This window comes from Aulonocara sp. 'chitande type north' Nkhata Bay, linkage group LG22, assembly GCF_057382095.1.
Source record: "Aulonocara sp. 'chitande type north' Nkhata Bay isolate Kocher_YH1m ecotype deep benthic linkage group LG22, A_spYH_male_GT1.1, whole genome shotgun sequence".
In the NCBI taxonomy this organism is placed as follows: Eukaryota; Metazoa; Chordata; class Actinopteri; order Cichliformes; family Cichlidae; genus Aulonocara; species Aulonocara sp. 'chitande type north' Nkhata Bay.
This window is the reverse complement of record NC_141364.1, coordinates 2,849,970-2,861,390: the sequence shown is the minus strand read 5'-3', so window position 1 is coordinate 2,861,390 and position 11,421 is coordinate 2,849,970. Positions and strand designations below refer to the sequence as shown.

The following is an 11,421-nucleotide window of genomic DNA, read 5'->3' as shown; positions in this document are numbered from 1 at the left end:
AGACAATACACTAACTAAGAATAGTACAATATATACATATATATACATACATACATACATAAGTCACTTATAAATAAATATTTGGAAAAGAAACATGTGTAGCTGTAGCAGCAAACAGTGTGTTAAGTGGATGCGTTGTACAGGGAGATGGCCACAGGCAGGAATGATTTCCTGTGTCGTTCAGTGGTGCTTTTCGGTAATCTCAGTCTCTCACTGAACGAGCTCCTGTGACTGACCAACATGTCATGGAGTGGGTGGGAGGTGTTATCCAACATTGTCTTTATCTTGGACAGCATCCGCCTCTCCGACACCACCTTGAGGGAGTCCAGCTCCATCCCCACAACATTGCTGGCCTTACGGATCAGTTTATTAAGTCTGTTGGCATCTGCGACCCTCAGCCTGCTCCCCCAGCATGCAACAGCATAGAGGATCGCACTGGCCACCACAGACTCATAGAAAATCCTCAGCATTTTCTGGCAGATGTTGAAGGACCTCAGTCGCCTCAAAAAATAGAGACGACTCTGGCCCTTCCTGTAAAGTGCTGTGGTGTTTTTAGCCCAGTCCAGTTTATTGTCAATGTGTACTCCAAGGTATTTATAGTCCTCCACAATGTCAACACTGACCCCCTGGATTGAAACAGGGGTCAAGTGTTTCCTGGTCTTCCTGAAGTCCACGATCAGTTCCTTGGTCTTTGCCACGTTGAGCTGCAGATGATTCTGCTCACACCACGTGACAAAGGAGTCGACCACAGCCCGGTACTCTGTCTCATCATCCCTGCTGATGCATCCAACCACCGCAGAGTCATCAGAAAACTTCTGAAGATGGCAGGTCTCTGTGCAGTGGCTGAAGTCTGTGGTGTAGAGGGTGAAGAGGAAGGGGGAGAGGACAGTCCCCTGTGGTGCCCCTGTGTTGCTAATCACCTTGTCAGACACACACTGTGGGAGACGTACATATTGTGGTCTTCCTGTCAGGTAATCAACAATCCAGGACACCAGAGAAGCATCCACCTGCATCGCTGCTAACTTATCACCCAGGAGGGTCGGCCTGATGGTGTTGAAAGCACTGGAAAAGTCAAAAAACATGACCCTCACAGTGCTCGCCGGCTGGTCCAGATGGGTGTAGACACGATTGAGCAGGTAGATGATGGCGTCCTCTGTTCCGAGACGAGGCTGATAAGCGAACTGAAGGGGATCCAGATGTGGTCTTACTATGGGTCGCAGCTGGTCTAGGATGAGCCTTTCCAGGGTCTTCATGATGTGGGAGGTCAGTGCCACGGGCCTGTAATCCTGGGGGCCACTGGGACGAGGCGTCTTTGGTACAGGGACGAGGCATGATGTCTTCCACATCACCGGGACCCTCTGCAGACTCAGACTCAGCATAAACAGTTTATGAAAGACTCCACACAGCTGGGGGGCACAGGCCTTGAGGACAAGGGGACTCACTCCGTCTGGTCCAGCAGACTTGCCTGAGTGAAGTCTCCTCATTTGCATCTCAACCTGGTATTGAGTGAAGGTGATGGGTGGGGGAGGGGTGTCAGGAATCTCACAGGAGGCAACATGTGAAGAGAGAGGCTGGCACAGTGGTGTGGCTCTGGATTCCAGGCTGACTGCAGGTGAGGTTGTGGGGGTGGGAGCAGACACTGTGGTGTCGAATCTATTGAAAAACAGATTCAACTCGTCGGCTCTATTCTCACCTCCCTCAGCTCCCCTGCTGTTGGTTGGCCTGAATCCAGTGATGGTCTTCATGCCCCTCCACACCTCTCTCATGCTGTTCTGCTGGAGTTTCCACTCCAGCTTCCTCCTGTAATTGTCCTTAGCCTCTCTGATCTTGTCCTTTAGTAACACCTGGACCTTCCTCACCTCCTCTTTGTTGCCCCCTCTGAAAGCCCTCTTCTTGTTGTTGAGGAGGGCTTTGATGTCCTTAGTCACCCACGGCTTGTTATTTGGGTAACAATGAACAGTCTGAGCTGGAACAATGGAGTCGGTGCAGAAAGTTATGTAGTCTGTGATACACTCAGTAAGCCCATTGATGTCCTCGGCGTGAGGCTCACAGAGTGTTTCCCAGTCGGTCACCTCGAAACAGCCCTGTAGTTCCGCTATTGCCTCCTCTGACCACCTCCTAACAGTCCTGGTGGTCACAGGTTCCCTCCTCACAATTGGCACATAGCGGGGGGTGAGGTGAATCAGGTTATGATCTGACCTACCAAGTGGGGGGAGGGAGGAGGAGCTGTATGCATCCTTGACGTTAGCATACAGTAAGTCTAAAGTTTTCTCTCCCCTGGTGGGACAGTCCACATATTGTTTGAATGTTGGTAGTGTATTGTCCAGTGATACATGGTTGAAGTCACCCGAGATCACAATAAAGGCACTCGGGTGCTGAGTCTGTAGCCGAGCTATGGCAGAGTGGATAGTGTCACATGCAGCTGTGGGGTTAGCAGAGGGGGGAACATAAACAGCCACCAAGATGACGTGAGAGAATTCCCTGGGTAAATAATACGGCCTGAGTCCAACAGCACACAGTTCAGTGTCCGGGCAACAAATCCTTTCTTTGATTGTTATGTTGGCAGGGTTACACCACCGGTTGTTAACTAAAACAGCAAGCCCACCTCCTTTACGCTTACCGCTAGCGATGCTGTCCCTGTCCGCCCGAACAGTGTGGAAGCCTTCCACGGAAGCATTCTCATCGGGAATGACCTGGTGCAGCCATGATTCGGTGAAACACATCAGGCTACACTCTCGATATTCCCTCTGACTCCGTACCAGTGCTGAGAGCTCGTCGATTTTACTTGCCAACGATCGCACATTTCCCATCACGATAGACGGCAGACACGGTTTAAACCTCCTCCTCGCTTCGAGCCTCCGCTGTCTCACCGTCACCTTTTTTCTTCTCTTCTGTCCTTGACCTCTGCATCCCCGATGTGTTTTCCTCCAAATTTCAGCTGGTACTTCTGCGGGCACTTCTGCGGGCCTGGCCAGCGAGCTGGCCGGCATCAGGGCGATCAGCTGATCTCTGGAGTAAACAGTCCGTGCGTGTAGGAGATGTGCCGCGGTCCCGTTCCATGATAAAAGTAACAGTTCCACGGCCACCAGAAGAACAAAAACTCTCTCAATCCACATGATTGAGTAAGAGATAGAAAACGGAGGAAAATACAAGTCAGAAAAAAAAAAAGAATACGTAAGAAAAAAGAGCTAAACTAAGAGAAAAGCAGGAGCGACTGTAACAGGCTGCACGCTGGTTGGCGCATACTGCTCTGTGTTCACTGTGCTTGCACACTGATGCTGTCACAGTCCTGGGTCTATGACCCAGTTTTTGAGTTTTTCTTTTGGATAATTATTTTCTAGTTCCTGATTTTATTTTTTTTGTCTCCTCAGTCTGTCATGTCCTCATGTCTGTTTATCCACAGTTAAAGTGTCAAGTTCACATATTGCCATCTGAGTCTCAGTGTGTTTTTGTTACTTCCTGTTTTACTTTGATAATCTCCCATTTTGTGTGCGTTATATTGGTGTTCATGTCTCATCAGTCAGATTCTGTTCAGCTGTGTTCCCCAGGTGTGTCCACTCTGCACTAATCTCCTCCTGAGTAAATATTGTCTGTCTCCCTCTGGTCTCTGTCATGTTGTCCCATCAAGCTGTGTTCCTGTGAATTTCATGGGTTCTGTGTCCTCCCAGTTGTTTCCCAGTTTCTTAGTTTCTAGTTTAATGTGTTGCCTGAGGTTTTGTTAGTGGTGCCAAGATGAAGCTTCATGAAGCACTGAAGCTTTCCATCCAACTGGCCACTTATGAGCCGACGCTTCATGACGTGTCACTTGCTCTACTGTGCCATCAAGTGGACAATAAATGTAAAACAGGCAAAGACATTATAATGACATAACTTTGGTGTGAAGCTTTGAATAGAACGAACAGAAAAGAATAGAATAAATAGAATAGAAAGAATAGAATTAGTGAATAATGTTTGTGATGGCAGTACATAAATTCCAAATATAATCTTAATCTGTCTTTATGATCTTTATGATACAACATGTAATTTATTTTTATATCATAATAACCTTTTATTTTTATTGAATAAAATCTTTTCCACTGTGTTTTGCTTCAGTCAGTTTCTCTTTTTTTGAGATGATTTCACCTGATTTAGAAAAAACCCTTTCACAGCTCACAGATGAAGCAGGTGTAGCCGAAGAAGCAACAGCAAGTTTATACAAGTTGGGATGAACATTTTCAGTCCTGCCCAGTACTCGTGGGGATTCTTCAGTCTTCCACTGTTTGGTTCACTCAGGTATGTTTGGACCTGCACTGTTGTGTCTGTAATAAAATTTTGAGTCCTCGTCTGCAGGACTGTGGTGTCCAAACTAGGCCTGAAAAACCAAAACCCCTGCACCACTTTTATATTTCATGATTACAATTAAAACAAAACACGACATGCAGAGAAACAGAATCAACTTTCTGGGTTTGTCCAAAGTTTATTTAACAAATTATACAGCATGTATTAATGTTATATTTTTATTTATTCATACATGATTTGAGTTTATGAACTCTACTACTCCCATAGTTATTTCTTCAGTGTTGTTTTTGGACAGAGACCATTGAAACAGTACAGAAAGTGGGGAGAGAGGGGCTGAGCTGCAGCACAGAGCCTGGGCTGAACACAAACCTGAGACTCTGCAGTACTTTTTACTGCTGCTAGTGTTTCTGTCCTGACAGATGTGATGATATCATCTGTGCTCTGTGATGTGCTGGTGCATGAAAATGTTTGCAGACTTTAGATTGGTCACTGAAAATATAAGACGTGCTGTGGTCGTTATTCTAAATGTGTTCAGAAATGTGGGAAACGATTGAAATACCCTGAAATATCTAAAGATTCAAAGTTCTAACATGGAAGTATTTGGGACAGCAGCTTCATCTAAAATGCAGCGTGGTCTTTCAGTCTGATCCCCCCATGTTTGTATGTCAATTTTTTCTGTTATTTGAGACGTCTGTTGATAAACTGATGGGGAGACTGTGCAAGTAAAGCCTTGTTTTGAGTACATTTTCCTCACCAGTTTCCACTTTAGGCGCTGAAAACACATATTAGACACCAGCTATTTATTTTGTGATTTATATAAATATATTTCATATAAACAGTCAACATGCAGTAAAAGAAATATCTAAATATGTATTTGTATGTATTATTTCCCATCCACGAGTCTGAAAATAATAATGCTGCTCTATGTTCACTGCATATCAGCACCTGTTTGTATCACTTCTGCTGATGCTGCAGACCGCTGTGTCTATTTTATATTTGAATTGGCCTTTTATATTTTCTTCTACTGTTTCTATTTTGTCTTATTTCTGTTTAAGAAAGACATGGTACAGAGAGGGTGGAGCTGCCTGCAGCTGTCTGTGGTGCTGAAGCTTTCAAACGTTTCATACCAACACTGACTACAACTGTGACCACAGGGGGGCAGCATAGAGCCAGAGAGTGTTAGTGTAGCTGTTCAGCCCTATAGTAAGAAACAAGAAGACTGATGAAGGAAAAGCTTCTTCCACTGGTGTAACACACAGGTTTGTATGAAGTCACACTAACTAACCAGCAGTAACCCACATTTGATATTTTTTGCTGAACTTTTAGAAACAAGACATTTACTGTAGTTTTAGGACCAACAGGCTGATGAATAAACCAAGTAAAGCAAAGTAAAGACAAGCTGCACTTTGACTTTTATTAGAACAATTTGCTGGAACTACAGAGTAATGAAGTACTTCAAGGTTTTGTGTGGATGACTTCCAACCTTACTGTACAGCACAGAGCACAGAGGGACAATATATGTAATCAATATATGATGCAGAATGAACAAGTAAAGACTGTAAGCTGAGTCTGAGGCTCATGCAGGACATTTCATAGTGAGGTGTCTTTGGTTGGATTATTCAAACATTTACATCAAAGCACCAAACTCATTTCTCACAGATGAAGGTCGTTGAATGAGAAGAATATGACCATATCCATTTCCCATCACCGTCACAGCAGACTCCACAGTGTACAGGATAAGGATCTGACCATCCTTCTGCCCAGAACCTGTCAGAGAGATCAAATCTGATATGAAACTGGACTAAACTCATAACTATTGTCACATTCATATAAATATGCGTCTCTTTTGGAATATTTCCAATATTTGCTGTATTTCTTTCCCAGGTTTCTCGCCCACTTTCCCTCCTTTAGACTTTTCTCTGAGAATCATCATGCACACTAAAACAGCTTTCAAGCTTTGATGAATATGAAATCTTCCTGCTGTAAAAATGGAGAATAAAAAGAAGTCAGAGCTGACTTTCTGCTGTTTGAAACTGTTTTGTCAGCTGTTTACAGACATCACTTTGAAATGTGTGTCTATCAGGTCATATTTACTGAAGCTTCTTCCTTCATATGTTCTGAAGTTTTACAAACACCAAAGAAGAAGAGACAGGAATTCTCTGAAACACTTTTTGTTCTGTGAGAAAAGAAACATTACAGCACAAAAACATGAAGACAAATTGAACAAAGTGAAATGTGTCGGTCGCTGCTTTGAACATGTTTCAATCCTGATTCCTTCAAACTGACTTGTTGTAACTGAACGTCATCACAGACTGCAGATGAAGAGAGTTCAAGCACAGCTGTTCATTCAAAGGAGGATTTCTGCTTTTCTTTACATTCAGTTTGTGGGGCTGTTGGAAAATAGCTCAGCTCATGTATTGCTGATCTATCTTCCAAAACATCAGTGTTTCACTTCTAAATAATAACTCTGGAATAGAAACAAACTAATGTCTCACGTTTCTGTCAGCGCTGATCCGTCCACCCATTCCCATTCATATCCTCCTGATGTCTGTCTGGGTCTCAGACCAATCCAAGAGCGTCCTCTCATGTTCGGTTCATTGACAAATTCCTGTTTGAGAAGAGACACAAATATTGTCTCCAGTCATAATTCAGCACTTCTGTTGTAGTGACATCATCTTGTGAACATGTCTGAAGGAAGAATAACTGTGATGAAACTTTTCTTCCATTGTGCAGAAATCAGAGCGAAATCCATCAGAGTGGAGACAGGAAGCAGGTCACAGACTGACAGCAGGTCAAAGACACAAGTAACAGAGGACTGTCAGCTCCATCAAAGATCACACAGACATGAACAAACACACCCACCTGTTCCTCTTTGCTGTTTATCATCACCAGATCAGCTCCTTTATCCTGACAGGCTCTCCTGCTGTCAGACCAAGTTTTCTTCTCAGTGGATTTAAAGTAACAGCTGCTTCCAAATCTCATCCATCCTTCTGGACACTTCTCTTAAAGTCAAACACATGTTTTAAAGTCAGACTTTGTGTCCTGTTGTATCACATGAATCTTTGGTTCCTGTCATTTTCCCTGTAAATGCTTCATTTAAACTCAGGTTTTCTCTCTTATTCATAATGAACTGAAACTTACATTTATACAGAGAAACTGTTACACAGCATCAAACATGTAGGATTCAAAACAAAGACACAATCAGGTTATCACTGTGTAACACTGATGTTTTCTATCAGTTATTCAAACTTTATTACCTTCTATCGTCTCCTTCAGCTTCTTCACTTCTTCCTGTAGCTGACTGTGGTTTTTACTCAGTTCATCATAACGGCTCTGTAACCGAGTCAGGCTGGTTTTTGTGTCTTTAGAAGAAAAAAGATTCAAATTAAGTTAAAATGTTCTACAAATATATCTGTGATATAAGAACTTGGTGTTTGCTTACCTTGAAGTTCATCCTGGAGCTCAGTGTGATTCTTTTTGGTGTCATTGTAAACGTGGTTCAGTTTGTCACATTTAGCATGAAGTCTTTTGTTTTCACTCTTGTTCAAAGCATCTGAAATATTTCAGTGAAACCAAAATAAAATAAAATAAAATAAAATAAAATAAAATGAGTGAAACGTTGAACAGAAATAATCTTCTTCCTCTGCTTTGTCAAATATCAATAAGAGTCAGAAACTTGCAGCCATTGTTCTTTAACATGTCCTGTGGGTGGAGGTGTTAGAACTACAGGAAATCTGATGAGCTAAATACGTATCAACTGTGAACAAAAACCACTGACAAGATTCAGAATAATTGTGCTTCAGTGTGGAGGAAGAAGGTGAAGAGTCAAACAGCATTTCTACACCTGTAGTCAGAGATGTTATCTTTAGGTTTTTGAAAGAACAGACAAGCTGCTGTGGGAATCAACACTTCCTCATATCAAAGGTGTTTCCATGTGATCAGGTACTTCCTGTGGAAGTACAGCTCTCACTGTGTGTTTCCTGTTTTACTCTGAAGGAGTTTGTAGGGCTGAGCTGCCCTTGACTGTGAACAGTTTCTCCTGTTTATGTTAGTTTGGGAGGTCAGCTGCTGTCATTTGGTTTGTTTCTTTTTTTTTATCTTAACACAAGAAGCTGATTCAAAATGTCAAATCAGTTACCAAATCCGTCTCCAACTCTGACAGTTTTTAATAGTTTCTTACCTTCCATCTCGTCCTTCAGCTGCTCTTTTTCCAAACTCATCAAAATATCTGGTTAGAAATGCAACAAAACCGAAGATTTAAAATTTAAAATGATTTAAATAAAGTTTTTCATTTTCCAATGAGATGAATGGAGCTAACATTAGCTTGTTAGCTACCTGCTTAATACACCAAGTGAACTAACTAGTCGCACAATGACAGACGGCCACTGTCTAACATAGTGTGGCTGCACCTGCATCAGTCTGCAGCAGATGCTGCTGCCTGTCTGCTTTGTTGATGTAATCACAGAATCAGCGTGTTGAGTGAAGAGTTTGAAGGAACAACAAGAACATTCACTCCACAACACACACAAGATATGAACCAGGAATCATGCACACAGACACACACCTGCTAATCAGTGCTAAGTAACAGACTCATGAAATACTAGAAGCTCAGTCAGCAAAACCAACGTGTTGGTCAGGCTGTACCACACAGCAGCTCATATTATTGATCAGAGAATTCCATTTAAAATGCCACCGTGCAGTTTTTATGAAGAGGAAACTATCCTTAGAGACCAAAACTCATTTGGTCCTGAATGGAAACATGTTTTTACTGCAGCAAAGGTGCTCATTTTAACATGGGAGTGTATCATGAGCATGATAATAAAACTCCTCACAGCGTGTTGTGATTCCAGCCAGAATCAGCAGATACAGAACCACCAGCTTCACTTCAACAGCTCTGAAACGGCTTCTTTTCACAGCTGGAAGCTTCTTCTGGGCTTTTATTTCTACGAAGGCAAAATGGAGAGAAAAGAATTTGTTAATTTAATTATTAAACATGTTTTAATCATAATTTGTTTCCCATTTTTCAAGCGTATTTTATTGGTTTATCGTCAGAAAGACTTTCCACCTGCAGCCGACCTGATGATGAGCTGAACAAGTTCATTCCAGCAGTTTTGATATTTACAGGAGACTTTGTCACATGTTTGTCTTCAGGTGACTTTTACATATGTGAGAACAGAGACTGTGATTGACAGAGAAACGCTTTGATGTGACTCAGAAACAGACGAATGTGTATCAGCGTGTTTCACACAAAGACCAGATCATGAGGACAATGTTGGTTATTATAACATGAATATTATGTCATTAAAACAATATCTCCATGATTTGCTGAAATGAAAACAGAGTTGTTATTCATTGGTCTGATTTCCTGTCAGCTAAAACTAGCTGTGACAAGTGTGCTTCGAGTAGTTTCTGTGGTTATACTCGCTCCACAGTGTCGAGCAACACTTCCTTGTTTCTTATATTTCTGCCTTCACCACTGATCTGTGAGATAACTCCTCCAACACTTTTCTGTCAGCTTGTTTCTACACTTACTAAAATAACACACTGATACTTTAAACTAGACACTTTTTATCATTTATTCTCTAAATAAACAGAAAACATTAAAAAATATAGAAACATATAAACCATGATAAGAGCAGAGACTGCACACCTTCACCAAAGCTTGAACTTTCCTCCACACCATGAATAAACTGAGTCTCTGGATCCAAAAGCTTTGATGGATCTGTATTAGTTTGATATTTTATTGAGAAGATGGAAACAGTCTCTCCTGATTCCTGATGCCTCAGTATTTGATACTTACCTCCGTCCTGTGTTGAAACATGGACCTGACGGTCTGTGCAGGAGTCCACATTCTCATGGAGGAGGACCAGTCCCTCCAGTCTCTCTCCTCTGTCCCCTCCTTTGCTGTATTTCACATTCATGCTCAACTCTGGATCCTCATCAATGATGGAAGACATTTTAAGATGCTCAGTTTTCAGCAGTATCAGTTTCCTGTGCAGCAGAGCCGTCACTCAGTCGCTGTGTTTCTCTGTTAACTGGAGCTTTTCTATGTGAAGCTGATTCTGATTCTGCAGTAAATCATAAGTAAATGTTGGTCCTCTGTATTCTGATGCTGCTGTCGCTTCGCTGTCTCTGTCTCTCTGTGAGCTGCTTTCAACAGGAGGTACAGACGTCATGACAGGAAAAGCTAAACCACATTTTGTTCATAGTTAGAATTAAAACTGATAACACAAAGTCCAGATAAACAGAATCAACTTTCTGGGTTTATTCAACAAATTAAACTAAATTTCCTTCAAAATAAAATGTTTGCATTTTATTTTATTTATTTATTCATTCATGGTTTGAGTTTATGAACTCTACTTTTTCACAGATATTTCTTTGTTCTTGTTTTTTGGACAGAGACCATTGAAACAGTAAAGAAAGTGGAGAGAGAGGGGCTGAGCTGCAGCACAGAGCCTGGGCTGAACATGAACCTGAGCCTCTGCAGTACTTTTTACTGCTGCTAGTTTTTCTGTCCTGACAGATGTGATGATCTGATCTGTGACTAAATAAGAACACAGACGTGTTTATATGACAGCCGAGTCACATGATGGAACAAATTTATAGGACAAAATGATAAAAGTGCATCTGAACGGTTTCTGAAAATATTTTTCTTATCTGATATGAAACTCACGAATACGTTGTGCAACATGTAATGTGCCACGCATCCTCGTGTCCTCATTTGACATCATCAGATGTTACAGCCGAGATAAAATGGAGAGAGAGAGAGAGAGAGAGAGAGAGAGAGAGAGAGAGAGAGAGAGAGAGATTGACAGCGAGTCTTGAGATGTGAGAGACTTGTCATGTTTAGTGTGTTTGGAGTGTGTAGATAGCAGTGTCAGGAAAGTTCCTATGAAAAAGTAATTAATTATAGTAACTAGTTACTTCTTCAAAAAGTAACTGAGTTACTAGATTCTAAAAGTAATTAATTACTTGAAAAGTAACTTTTGTGTTACTTTAAAAAAATGTTTAACACTCTGGGGTCCAGGGTATAATCCATTTTTAACTACTTTTGATGTTTCCTCCACATTTCACCTTTAAAAACTATTTACTTGCCTTGTTTGGTCTCATTCTCTTCAGCACAACCTCACGTGTCTGAATTTA

The 11,421-nt window shown here is 41.7% G+C and overlaps 1 protein-coding gene across 1 annotated transcript; it reads right to left on the bottom strand.

Annotated features, from left to right (window-relative positions):
• Positions 1 to 5,924: 5,924 nt before the first annotated feature.
• Positions 5,925 to 10,407, bottom strand: LOC147303187 (C-type lectin domain family 6 member A-like). The gene is made up of 7 exons (XM_086279982.1): positions 10,079 to 10,407; positions 9,111 to 9,221; positions 8,439 to 8,506; positions 7,536 to 7,611; positions 7,141 to 7,280; positions 6,774 to 6,886; positions 5,925 to 6,045 (listed from the first exon to the last, which is right to left on the bottom strand). Exons 1-7 carry the CDS (start codon positions 10,233 to 10,235, stop codon positions 5,925 to 5,927), a joined length of 786 nt encoding a protein of 261 aa, XP_086136108.1. The 5' UTR covers positions 10,236 to 10,407.
• Between the last annotated feature and the right edge of the window lie 1,014 nt (positions 10,408 to 11,421).